This window comes from Mesocricetus auratus, unplaced genomic scaffold (assembly GCF_017639785.1).
Source record: "Mesocricetus auratus isolate SY011 unplaced genomic scaffold, BCM_Maur_2.0 Super-Scaffold_6723, whole genome shotgun sequence".
Taxonomy (NCBI): Eukaryota; Metazoa; Chordata; class Mammalia; order Rodentia; family Cricetidae; genus Mesocricetus; species Mesocricetus auratus.
Genome location: NW_024429183.1, coordinates 6796884 through 6810788, shown reverse-complemented (window position 1 = coordinate 6810788; position 13905 = coordinate 6796884). Strand labels below are relative to the sequence as shown.

The following is a 13905-nucleotide window of genomic DNA, read 5'->3' as shown; positions in this document are numbered from 1 at the left end:
TTTGGATTATTGGCTACACAGCTGTGGAAGGATGACAAAAGAGGAATATATTGGTGTGGGGAGCTGGGAGGATGGGAGAGAGGTTTTTGTGAGTCTTGACCTCCCAGCTCTGGGGTCAAAAAATGCCACTCCCTCCTGCACCTGTTTGAGTGAGTGTACATTCCGGGATGCCTTCACACTGCAAGAAACATGGAGCTGTCGTCTCTTTGTTGTGCTAAGTGAGAATTGGATTGCTTTGTGTCATTGAGCTTCTAGGCGGAGCAGGCCTGGCTGTCTCCGGTGCACAGATAAGGACAGAGTTGGCACAAGATCACTCAGGTGGTGATATACATGGTGACACAACTTGTGAGGGGAGGAATGGGTTGGAACCCAGGTGTGTCTGATGTCAAAGCCTTTCATTCTCCTTTTGTGCCAATGTATTCCAAGTTCAGTCTCACTAGTGTGACGTTTTATTGTTTTGAAACGGGCTCTCATGTTGCCCAGGGTTGCCTCAAACTCGATATGAGGCTGAGGATGATCTTAAGCTTTTTAACCTCCTGCCTCAGCCTCACAGGTATTAGAATTTCCAATGTGTCCCACTGTGCCCAAGCCAGCTGTGATATATAGCTTTTTCTATCAGCTCATGTTAATTACACAATAGTGGGTTTCACCAAGGTAGTTTTATTCATGTATATGATGTGTTTTACACAATGTGTAAATGTCACCCCCGTTAACCTCTCTTGTCCCCTTACCCCCACTCCTGCTGATCCCATCCTGTTCCTGAGCAGTTCTCCTTTTATGTCCTTTGGGTTTTTGTTTTGGTGAGCCAATGGGTTTAATTAGGGTTGCTTACATGAGCACCAACGACTATCCTCCATTTATAGCTTTTCAAATCTGTTTTTTCTAATCAGTATTTTAAGTTTTAGGCAGACATACCACATTTCTCATTTATTGAAAAAGTTACAGCTATGTTACAGAAGCAGCCTTGCTGAACAGGCCCACAGCCTGACTCTGCCAAGGTTTCCCTTGCTCTACCTGGGCTTTAAAGGGTAACTTTCTGTAGGGAACATAGGCATGGACTGGCTTTGCCCCTTTAGGTCCTAGTCAGGCCTACTACAAAGGTCTCCAGCCTTCCAGAACCTTCCTCCTCTCTGAGCAAACTGGAGCTCCTGGTAAGGATGACTGCTTCCTCTTTGGCTTCACTGAGCATTTTCCTCCTCCTCCTCCTGAGCTAGCCAGATGGTAAAGGCACTCACTGGCAAGGATGATGACCCGAGTTTGATCTTGGAGACCTTTGTGATGGAAGGAGAGAGCTAGCTCTCTCAAATTATTCTTTGATGTCCACATGAATGTTCCCCCCACACACAAAATAAATAAATAAATATAATTAGCAAAATAAAACACCAAAATCCCTTTCATGTCATTGAATTGCTCAATATGTGGAAACAATAACAATTCCTAGGCCCTTGCCTGAGAAGGCAATTAGTTCTAATTACAGTATGCCTCTGGACTTTGGCTACATATTGCAATAAGCCAGAGGAATGATAAGATACTGGACATCATGAGAAAGTCTGGGAGGCAGCCTGAACCACAGGGCTGGTTTCCTTCCTTCCAGAATCCTACTGGGGAGCTAGGACTGAGGACTACTGGGTTGCAGAGACCATGAAGCAAATCAGGTGTTTTATTAATTAGTTGGAGAGAGAGCTCTGAGGTTAAGAGTACTGGCTTCTCTTCCATAGGATCCAAGTTCAATTCCCAGCACCTATACGGTGGCTGACAATAATGTAACTCCAGTTACTGACTTCTGGCCTCCTTGGGCACCATCAGGCTCACATGTAGGGCACAGACATAATTTAGGCAAAATATCCATCCAAATAAAAATATTGTCAAAATAAATAAAAGCATTTTATTAAAATTCAGGACTTGGGCTTGAGGGTTATCTCAGTAATAGAGTATGTACTTAGCATACAGCAAGACCCTGGGTTTGATCCCCAGCAAAAGGAAGAGAAAGAGGGGAGAGGGCAGGAGGGAGAAGGGATAAATTAGGTTCTTGTAAAAAAAAAAGCTTATATATTTAAATATTTTCATAGGTGGCCGGGCGTTGGTGGCGCATGCCTTTAATCCCAGCACTTGGGAGGCAGAGGCAGGTGGATCTCTGTGAGTTCGAGGCCAGCCTGGTCTACAAAGTGAGTTCCAGGATAGCCTCCAAAGCCACAGAGAAACCCTGTCTCGAAAACAAAAAAAAAAAAAAAAAAAAAAACCCCAAAAATATTTTCATAGGTTTCTGAAAAAGAGTTAAAAAAAAAAAAAAACTATGACTTTGGTTAAAATGATCTGGCAGCTATTCCAGGAGCTGAGGCAGGAAGGTTGGAGTAAGTTTAGAGTCAGCCTGGGTGACTCTGTAAGACCCTGACTCAATTCCTTTTAAGCAAAACTAAGACTTTACTTGTTCACTGGGATGGGGTGTGGCTCACTGGGATGGGGGTGTGGTTCACTGGGATGGAGGGGTTCACTGGATAGAGGGTATGGTTCACTGGTAAAACACTTTCCTAGCATGTGTGAGGTCCTGGATTCAAGTCCTAGCACTGAAAAAAAAAGAAATTAAAAACATTTGGCTAATAGAGTAATAAAATTATCAAATTCAACTAACTGTTTCAAATTAAACTTCAAACTGAAGTTTAACTGTACTTAGGCCTACTGGGCTTATAGCTCAGTAGTAGAGCTATTACCTGGGAGAGTGAAGCCCTGGGTTTAAAGGTTTGATATTTAGCACCACAAAAAAACAAAAGCAAAAACAAACAAACAAATAAAAAAACAAGAACAAGCTGGGTGTGGTGGCCAGCACATTTAATACCAGCACTGGTCTGCAAAGTAAGGGTTGTTACACAGAGAAACTCTGTCTTGAAAGACAAACAAACAAAACCCAAAGGCTAGAGAGATGGCTGAGCAGTTAAGAGTGTTCACTGCCCTTGCAAAGGACCTGAGTTTGGTTCCCAGCAACCACACCGTTCAGCCCATAACCTCCTGTAACTCTTGCTCTGGGGGATCTAATTCTGGCTTCTGCATGCACCCCCTTACACATGTGTCAGGCATTCATACAGACACACAAATTAAAAAAGTCTCAGAAAATGAATGCAGACTCCACTTTGGTTTCTGAGAACTGGCACATTTCTTTTTTATGTTTTTCTGACATCCACTGTTAAAAGAGAACAGTCTAGAGTTGGCTCAAGACCCAAAAAAATAATAAACCGTGTGGATGTCAAGGATGAAGTATGAGATGGCGTGAGGCAGGAAGCAAACACTGAGGTGCATGAGCTCATGGGCAACCAGCCTCAAACCTAGCTTTGTTCCTCTGAGCCTTTGTTCTCCAGGTGGCCAGCTCTTTCTGGAAAGGTCAGAGAGTCCACCCTTGGGGCTACATGGGCCAGATGGTTTCTGTCTCAGTGACTCAACTTTGCCATTGTAGCAGAAAAGCAGCCGTAGGCAGTATGTGAGCAAATGGGTGTGCCCACCCATATTGTAATAAAACTTCATTTGTACCAGGGCATGGTGGCACATGTCTGTAACCCCAGCACTAGGAAGATGGAAGCAGGAGGACCATGAGTTCCTGGTCATCTGTGTGAGAAGCAGATGTTCTTAACCACTGAATCATCTTCCAGCCCTGTTACTATGTTTTGTATTAAAGAGTCCTCTCTACCTGGAGTGTGTGTGTGTGTGTGTGTGTGTGTGTGTGTGTGTGTGAATAATGATCATAGTATATTAGATGTATGCATGAAAATGCCACAATGAAATCCATTATTTTGTATTTATAACAAACTTATAATTCTAGTAATTAATACATGCTAATTTAAATGCAAGAAATGAGAGAATTCTTTCCGATTTCTTAAGTTCCAGGCCCTGAGTGTGACTCTAAGAGCAGCATCAGTCATCTGTGAGGACTGCTATCTATCCTTTCAAGGCCAGCAGGGTTTCCAAGGCCTTCCTCTGAGGGAGCTATAGGAAGGAGAGGTAGGGGAGGGTCAGGGAAGTGGCTACATACTCGCCCCTGTGCTTCCGGTAGCGCTGAAGGTCACGATCTGCCAGGATAGCCCTCTTCACAAACACCACCAGGGCGCTCCAGCTGGCTAGAATGATGGCCAGTTCGAGAAGATTCCACTTGCTGCAAAAGTAAGCCCACTTCTGCTTCCTCATGAGCTTGCCCTGCAAAAATGGTGCAGATATTCTGCCTAAGGCTATGGCAGTGTCTTCCACTCCATGCCAACGACCTCTGGCAGGACATTACCCTGGCCCAACATATGTAGCATCCTTGGAGATCCCACCACTAACTCAATTACCAGACTTGTGACTGTAGATAACAATAGCTAAGAATGCGTGCATATGCATATATGCATATATGTGTGTGTTACTGAGCCAGAGGCCTTAAGCATTCTAGGAAAGCAGTCTGCCACTGAGTTTTACCATCAGCCAACTGTAGCAGGCTTTTTGGGGGGATGGGGAGCACTAACCAGCTTTTGGGGGGCACTAACCAGCTCCCAAGTCATGACATGGAGACTTATTAGTTATGAAAGTTCAGACTTATCTATCTTATGCTTGTCCCACTAGCTCTTACAACTTAAGCTGTTTCTCTTCATCTATGTTTTGCCTCAGGGTTTTTTTTTTATCTTTCTTTCACTCTGTATTTACTATTCCATGTCTGTCTGTCTGACAGCTGCCTAGCTGGCTAGCCCAGGAGTCTCCCTCTTATTCTCTCTCATTCTCTTCTCCCTTCTCTATTCTTTCTGTCTGCCAGCCCCACCTATCCTCCTCTGCCTGGCTTTTGGCCATTCAGTTTTGTATTAGACCAGTCAGGTGCCTTAGGCAGCAAGGTGAAACAGCAACACATCTTTACATAATTAAACAGATGCAGCATAAACAAAAGTAACACACATTTACAAGAGTTGCCGTGGTCATGATGTCTCTTCACAGCAATAGAAACTGCAACTAAGACACCCCTTAACCTAAGCCTTTTGGACGGTTAGAAGCCATGAGATCAATGCAGACTCTATCCCTAGGATGGACCAACCCTGAGATGTCAGTATTCCTGGGCAATACCAACCCTGTTCCTTCCTGAAACAGCCTGGATTGGCTCTCAGGACCAACAGAAGATCTGTTAGACAAGCAGCTGGGGCAATAAAAAGCAACAAAACAACACAACAACAACAAAACCCTTTCCCTCTTGCCTCAGTCCTCGATTTAGGAGGTGGGAAGGCAAAAGGATCAGTCCATCCATCTCTGCCCACTGAGCCTCAGCCCCCTCACCTGCACCACCATGTAGTAGAAGAGGAAGATGAAGTAAATGAACTCAGCTGCCACCACAAAGGGGTGCCAGCCATCGGTGAAGGGGTACAGGCGCAGGCTCTGCAGGGCCGCATGTGAGAAAAAGGTACCTGGGGGGAAAAGTGCCTTGGTCACCTGCCTGTTGGAGACCCAGCTGTTGACCGGACTCATGTCACATAACTCTAGCCTTCTCCAGGTTGGCAAGAAGACTAATGTCCTTAGGACAAGGAGATACAAGGGACAAAGTTGGACATGGGCAGGATACCAACGACAGTGGACAATCCAGAAGGATCTGCCCCAGAAGGTCCATGAGACCCTCTCTGGGGTGAATGTATTGTGCACAGCACCTCCACAGAGCCCATCCACCCAGAATCTTCAACCAGCCTCCCCACATTGCTCATTAATGCCATTTCCCCACAGAGCTTCCCTGAAGATCATCCAATGGCCAATGGGTCAAGCAAGTCAACCTTCCTGTGAGTTATTTGTCATCTATTTATAAATTTTACTTTTTTTTTTCTTTCAAGATATGGTCTCACTGTAGCCCTAGCTGTCCTGGAATTCCCTGTGGAGGCCAAGTTGGCCTTGGACTCAGAGATCCACCTGTCCTTGCCTCATGAGTACTGGGATTAAAGGTGTGCGCCACCGTACCACAGTGTGTCTTTTCCTTACATTCCTTTTAGTTTTGTCTTGTTTTTAATTCTCTCCACTTAAATTCTCTCTCCTCTCTCTCTCTCTCTCTCTCTCTCTCTCTCTCTCTCTCTCTCTCTCTCTCTCTCTCTCTCTCTCTCTCTCTCATTGTTGTTTTCAAGACTCTAACTCACAGAGATCTGCCTGTTTCTGCCTCCTGAGAGCTGAGATTAAAAGCATGAGCCACCACTCCCTAGCTCCATTTAAATTGTTTAAGTGAAAAAAAGTTGTTGTTACCTTTGCTTTCTGAGACAGACTAATGTATCCCAGGCTGTCCTTGAACTTGCTGTGTAATCAAGGATGGCCTTGAGATCCTCTATCTCTGACTCCTGAGTACTGGGGGCACAGGCCTTTAACTACCTATGTACCTGGCTTATGAGATAACATTTCAAATCAATTTGACTAGTAAGGCTATTACTGCCTGTGAACACAAAGCTAGCCCTCAGGGTAACTGAAAGACAGGCTGAAAATTAAGATCCAGACCAACAGGGGCCTTGTAGCAAGATCTTGTATATATATATTTTAAAATTTAGTGGGTGTGGACTGCATAAAAACTACACTGTATGCATCATACTGCATACATGTATGAAATTCTAAAAGAAAAAAAGAATATGTTTTTAAATTTTAGGCTGAGTGTGTTCACCCCTATAGTCTCAGTAATCAGGAAGCAGAGACAGTAGCATCAATAGGACGCCGGCCTGGGCTACACAAGACACTGTTCTCAAAACAAGCAAAAAAATAGGATAGCAATTGAACACCTTCAAATGTTCAGTGTTTAACAGAGAGGAAGTTGAGTTCTAGGAAAATTGAGCATTAGCTGAAAAGGCTTCAGGTTGACTTTGGTCTTGTTAACTTGAATTAACATTTTAAAAGATGGTGGGGGGGGGAGAAAGAATGAACAGAAAGTATAAAAGCCCATCACAGAGGTGAGTATGAATATTATGTGTGAATGGTTGGTCTCAGTTGTATGAGTGTGGTTGGGTGGAGATGCTCAGTGTGCTCTCCTCTGTGGGATGAGGAGATGGACAAGCTGTCTCACACTCCAACTGGACCCCCTTAGGATGACGAAAGAGGCCAGCCCAGAGTAAAGAGGGCAAGTAGGCTAGAGTAGCACTGATACGCTGCTTTGGGGGGACCCAGGGATTCACGATCCACTGCAGGGTGAACCCAGACCCCACCCCAACTTCCCTGGATGCCAGTTCCTGAGGCAGTAGGACACAACCCAGGGCGAGGATTTCCAGGAGAGATGGCTCACCCAGGGCACTGTTCTCCAGGGTGAGTGTGACAATGCAGAACAGGTTGACATTGGCATTGTAGACAGTGAACTCCACAAACACGGCTCTGGTCAGGGTGTCCAGCCAACTATTGTCAAAGAGATACTGGAGAATCCTGGGGAGGAAGAGGAGTGCTTGGGTATCTTCCTTCTCGTGAGGCTCCTTGCCCATGAACCCCTGCATGAGGCTAGGGCTTACTGTCTAAACCTTCTGTTCTGCTCTGCTACTGGGTCACACACCTAGCTCTTGGGGACAGTCACCATTTGCCAGCCACATGGTGGTGTTGGCTTATAGTCTCCTGACCATTAGAACAGTTTGTCAAAGGGGGTTGCCAGCCCCCCTTTGGCATACTGTGACTACAGACTGTCGGGCTCTGGGTCACACGCTTCAGAGAAGCTGGGCCAGGGCTCAGGAATGTGTGCTTGGACATGTCCCTTCCAGGGGGGTGGCATGCTTTTTTTTTTTAAGTCAAACAGCCATCCAGTTAGAGGAACCTTATGAAGCACTGGGACCCAGGCAGTAGCTGCAGCTATGGGGTTCCTCTGGGATGGCACCTTACATGGGACTAGTCTGATGTAATAATAAATAAAAAAGCAATGTGTCCTGGGGTGGTAGAGGAAACTGAATTCAAATCCCAACTGCCTCTCAGGCAAGATAACTTCTTCAGGCCTCTGTCTCCTCATTCACAACGGTGGTAAACATCAATGCCTCCGGACAGAGAAAGCGAAATTATGTGTGTGCACACGCATGTATACTCAGTAGTAATAACCACAGGGGACGTTTCCTTTCAAGTCTGGGGATGGACAGTTTCTAGGGCCTGAAAACACTACCCAAGTGATTCTTGCATGCCCGTCCCCTCCCACAGTGGCATGAATGAACTCATCTTGAAGGCTGCTTCCTTTATCCCATTATGCACTACAGCAAATGGCGTCACTGCGCTTGAAAAGAATCAAGTCAGTCTCACCTTGAGGTACTTTGGCGATCAGTTCCCAAGGAGGCCACATAGCCTCCTCCCCCATACACACTAAGTTTGCCCCACATGGGGTAACCCTGGCGTTGGCTCTGGCTCTGGTATTGCCACACCCGAAGAAAGTCATTGCTGTTATTGCGGGCAGAGGCGTTCCAGCCTTCTCCATAGTCTGCCAGGTCTTCAGCATCCAGGGAATATGGTGCATGACATCCATCAAAAGAAGCCTGCAGCTGCTGGGCGACAGAGCAAGCGCCTGCCCAGACCCTCACTTGGCGAATGTGGGCACTGCCAACCAACTTGGAGTTCCCATCGGTGACAAAGCCTAAAGATGAGAACCAGGAGGGGAAGTGTGGCATCTGAAAACATCCTAACACATCCCATGATCCCCTACCCAGATGCGACTAAGATCATAGGTGGATCCAGTAGAGACACAGTCCAGGAGCAGCTAGTGTCCCACCACTGGCTGTTTTGTTAGAACATGAGCCTGCCCCTTTAAGAGCCTGGTCACTCTAGAGAGGCCAGAGCCTATATCCTCAAGGGATTAGGCCCTACCTCCAGGCAGCTCCCTCTAGGACAGAACTGAGAAGCAGTTCTGTGCTGTGGCTTCTGGTCCTAACTAGTACTTGGCTCCTCCATGCTCTTTGTCCGGTTTACTATTCTGAACTAAATCACATTACACAAAACTCCCCAGCCCCTAAAAGTATGTAAAAGTTTGATATGCCCTATGTTCTGGGGGTTGCCTTGCAGATTTCTGAGAAGAGTCCTCAGGGGGGACTTCTCTGGGATTCTCTATGAAGGCACTACTCTGGCCTCCTCCTGTGCCCACCATCCCTCTCATGGGGCCCCTCACCCCGCTCTCTTATTCATTCTCTCCCTCTCCATGGTCCCCTGTCTCAAAAACCAGAAAAAGAAAGAAAGAAAGAAGGAAAGAAAGAAAGGAAGGAAGGAAGGAAGGAAGGAAGGAAGGAAGGAAGAAAGGAAGCAAGCAAGAAAGGAAGCAAGCAAGAAAGAAAGGTAAAACTATACACCACCATGCCTGGTCTCACTTTTTTTTCTTCAAGACAGGTTTCTCTAGGTAGCCCTGGCTGTCCTGAAACTTGCTCTGTAGATCAGGCTGGCCTCAGATTCAGAGATCTGCCTGCCTCTGTCCCCAAGTGTTGGATTAAAGGCTTATGCCATCACTGCCCAACCATTCTCATTTTTTGCTGTTGTTGTTGTTTTTGGTTTTTCGAGACAGGGTTTCTCTGTGGCTTTGGAGGTCCTGGAACTCGCTCTTGTAGACCAGGTTGGCCTCAAATTCACAGAGATCCTCCTGCCTCTGCCTCCCAAGTGCTGAGATTAAAGGCGTGCGCCACCAATGCCCAGCTGCCATTCTCATTCTTAATGAAGCTCCTCGCCAGGGTTTTAAAGGAAGTCCTTCTTCCCTTTGAGGTCCTCATCATGCTTGGCTCTCCCATACATGGTACCATTTTCTGTCCAACATTCTCCCCCTATCTTGGGACCAACCATGGTCTTGAGGCCCTGTCTCCTAATGAACCTCACTGAGGAAGGGTGAATATGTGTCAGCTTCCTCTCCTGGACCAACCACTTCCACTCTACCATGAATATATTTGATACATCCATCCTCACCTCAGCACTCCTCCATCTTGGACAGACTCTATGCTCTGCATAAATTCTCTCTGTCAGCCTGAACACTCTGAGTGTCCTTCTCCCCAACCCTCACTCTCTAACAACCACCACACCCCAACAATACTGCATCTTCCTCTCCCCTCTCAGTCTCCCTGCATCAATCCCATCATCTCTTTCTCTAGCATCCTGACTCAAATACCCTTCACTTCAACCTCCACATACTTTCAGAGTGATGCTTCCTTGTGTAGACTTCTCCATGGTGCCTCCTCTCCATAAGGATAAGTGTGATCTTAAGAGCTCCATCATAACCTCATCTCCCTGTCTCTTTCTTCCACAGCTTCACATCATTCCTTCATTCAGATACCCCATAGCAGTCATACTCGATGTTTTGCAGTGGCATAGACTTTGCAGTCCCATGGTATGCTGCCTTGGCAAGTTTCACGTCCTTTCCCGCCTGTACACTGTATTTTCCTAGGCAGTTTAAACTTCCTACCTCTCATGCAAGATGATCGTCACTTCACATCAGCCTCCTTTCTGACAGCTTGTCAAAGGTCATGTGCCTATTGCGTTTTTATGCTGTCAGTAACTTGTAACTGTTTTCCCCACACTTAAATGCACAACGGGGCCTGACACTCTGCCTTGTGGCGTGGGGACTACCTGGGTGATGACCATATAGGTTCTTCACAAGAGTGGTGTTGGCCCATTCGAAGAACTCTTTGAAACCCAGCACAGCCGAGAAGCCTTGAGTGAAGCTATGCTCCAGATGTCTGTTGAAGTAGTAAGCGTTGGGGTCCCTGTGCCCATAGGCCACGAGCAGCAACATCCACAGGAAGCCCAGGTAAGCTGGAAAGGATGCACAGCCTGGTCAGACAGGTCCTTAACCCCCACCAAGTTCAAGGAGGAAAAGGAGCATCCATAGAACAGTGGAGGGCTTGCAGCCCAGCCACTGCCACTCTGGGGACAGGAACAGCAGAGAAGAGGGAAGTGCACACACTAGGAGGTAGGTCAGGCTACTTCCTCATGTGTCCTTCATGGATGGTTCAACCTCTCTGTGGTTCATTCCCCATCATTCAGATAATAATTTTACAACATGGGATTGTGGTAGGAGTATTAGCTAACGTTTATAAAGCATTTTGAACAAGACCCAATCAGAGAGGCATGCTCTGTGTTTCTTTTGAGACAGGGTCTCATGTCCCAGGCTGGTATTGAACTTGCTACGTAGATGAGATTGGATAGTGTGGGGACACCAGACCTTGAGCAGAGACCCACTTCCCCTTTGGCCTGGGAGTAGGCAGCTGTAAGACAATGTTTACTAAAAACATGTTTACTAAAAACAATACAATGCCCGGGGTAATAAGTTCCTGGAAAAGGCCTGCCCTTGGAAACCGCCCTGACCTCAACCTTGTCCAGAGACTAACCGCCTCTTCTGACACGCCCAGATCAGTTTTTTGGTGTCAGGGCAGAACCAGCCAGGGTAGAGGAGAGAGCAGAAGCTTCTCTGGAGGGAGCCTCTCTTAGGAAGTTTTCTTGAACCTTTTTGGGGCCTGCTTAAAGTTTTCTTTACATGGTTGAACGAGTCTCTGTGTTGTCAATCCCCGACATCCTCCGCATGTTCTCGGACACAGGCTGCGCGGCTGATGCGACAGATAGGAATTCCTAATCCTCCCAGTGTTGAGGTTAGAGGTTTGAGCCACCCCCCTTGACTTTCTTTTTAAAAAAAAAAACTTTTATTTACTATTCTTGTGCATGAGAGTATGGACATGTATGCGCCACAGCATGCATGTGGGTCAGAGGATAGCATGAGGGAGTCCATTCCCTCCTTCCCCCATGGATTTTCAGGAGTGAACTCAGATAACGAGTCTTTAGAGGCAAATTGCATGGCTCACTCTCATGTTGGAATTGGTCTGCAAAGACTGTGCTTGCTAGGTGGGTACACTCTTACTGAGCTAACCCCCTGAACTGCTAAGTTTCTTTTTCATTTTCTTCAGGAGTGTGCCACAAATGCACATATGCATGGGTGCCCCACAGGATGCTGTTGTGTGCCCCGCTCTATCACTCTCCACCTTGTGCCCTTGAGACAAAGTCTGGCACTGAACCCAGAGCTGGGCTGTCAGCCAGCAAGCTCTACTGATCCTCCCATCAATGCCTCCCGTGGCACTAGGGTTACCGGGACATGCAACCACATCTGGATCTGTATGTGGGTGCTGGGAATCCAAACTCGGAGCCTCATGCTAGTAAAGTAGACACTCTTCCATTCTGAGCCCTCTCCAGACCCCTATCTGTGTTTTTTAAGATAAAATTGTCAAAACTGGGTGCCTGTCCTGTTGTACTGTTGACAATACAGTTTTGGAGCAGACAGATATGGTTCCCGTGCGCATGACATTTGCCTACTTACTGGAGACAGGTTGGGAATGTTGGAAGGCTGGAAGGACCCCCTTGTGTAAAAAGATTTAAGTCAGAAAGTCACACATAACAATGCAACAGGGGTGCAGGTTCCTACTGAGTCAGACTTCCAGGCTTGGACTTAAGCTCTGCACCATAAGGCACCACCACCACCCAGTCCCATGTTGGACCTGGATGGATACCAACGATGATAATGCATAGGATACTTTGGGGGTGTGTTCCCATTCTCCCCAAGGTACCCAGCAGAACCGAACCATTGACCCTATTTCTTGGCTTCTTTTCTTCCTTGGTGCTCTTTCTTCCAGACCTGTCTTCCCCAGGATCACCTTGCTAGTGAAATGTATCCACCCAGATCTGTTTTGGGGGGAATCAGGCAGACAAACACTGGGGTTTGAAGAGCCCCTAGCCTGAGCAATGGGGGGTGGGGCCCTCTCTAAAGACACACTACTGGGCTAACAGTCAAAGAACAGGAGGAATTAGCCAGAAGGAAAGGTGGGAAGAAGGATGGGCCCATTCCAAGACTGCTGAGATGACGAAACAGGCCAAAAGGCCCAGGCACAGGATCCCAGGAGTCCCCGGACTCAGGGCCCTGGGAGCCAGGAAGGGGACTCAAGGGGTAGACCACAGTAGGGAGCTCAGACTCCACTCCAAGAGGATGGAGGATTAGTCCTAGAGGCAGCAAAGGGCTCATCAAAGGACACTCGGTGTGTCTGCTCCAGGACGTGCTGAGAACCCAGGTAGGAGAAGCTGCCCACCCAGGATTTCTCTGACAAGAGCAAACGCTTTCTGTTCCTGGAGGCGAGTGGTTTTCATCTTCTCGATGGCAACGGCGAGAGGAGGCTGGTAAGCATCCTTGCTGCTGCGTCTTCGTGTTCGAGACATGGCATAGGAGCCTACGGACACAGAACACAGAACAGTCCCCCGCGTGTAAGGGGAACCAGGAGTTGCCATCCTGATAGGTGTGCTATGACCCATCTGTCTTTGGTGTTCGTGCCCTCCTGTCTACCCTCCAGCATTTGTCGCCTACCTCCCTATCGGGAACCACATTTCCACTTATGACCCGATACCTATAGTCACCAGGAGGAACACCAGTGGCCTCTGTAAAATGACAAGGCAGATAGTGCACTCTCCTATTTTAAATCTCCAGAAACCCCAGCATTGCTCCAGACCCTCCAAGTCTCTGCATGCCCTGCTCCCCAGCTCTCTCCATCCTCTCCATGAACCATCTCCTTCAACACAATTCCCTGAGCTCCTGCCATACCATTAGTGATTGCTACAGCATGAGCAATTCTGTCCCACCTCAAGGCCTCTGCAGGCATCTAGGGCTCAAGTCTTTCTTCCCTGTACCCTCGGGGAATGGCTAGGGAAGCTTGAAGGGTCTTACTCCTCTCCAGCCCTGCCTTCATCAGGCTTCCTTAGATATCTGCTTATGTTGTAACATGCTTCAGTGTCACCTCCCCGCATGGTCTTTGCTTGCAGGGGTTGTGACCCATTCCCTTCAACCACTACCACATTGCCCAGGGACATGCTTGGGGTCAGGCACAGACTTGAACAAAGGGGCCCTTCTGGGTGACAAAATGTTTTAAATCTCAATTACAATGATGATGGTTCCATAACCTTCTAAATTTACTAGACTCACTGGATTGC

The 13905-nt window shown here is 47.2% G+C and overlaps 1 protein-coding gene across 2 annotated transcripts in view; it reads right to left on the bottom strand.

The window, feature by feature from the left end:
* Pkd1l2 (polycystin 1 like 2) overlaps positions 1–13905 on the bottom strand; it is an 82761-nt gene that overhangs the window by 5433 nt on the left and 63423 nt on the right. For both annotated transcript variants that reach the window (XM_040736303.1, XM_005073069.4), the window contains 6 exons: positions 13014–13151; positions 10513–10698; positions 8221–8548; positions 7238–7371; positions 5278–5405; positions 4019–4179 (listed from right to left, as the gene is read on the bottom strand). In XM_040736303.1, coding sequence (XP_040592237.1) covers positions 4019–4179; positions 5278–5405; positions 7238–7371; positions 8221–8548; positions 10513–10698; positions 13014–13151 — 1075 coding nt within the window. The remainder of the gene's footprint in view (positions 1–4018; positions 4180–5277; positions 5406–7237; positions 7372–8220; positions 8549–10512; positions 10699–13013; positions 13152–13905) is intronic.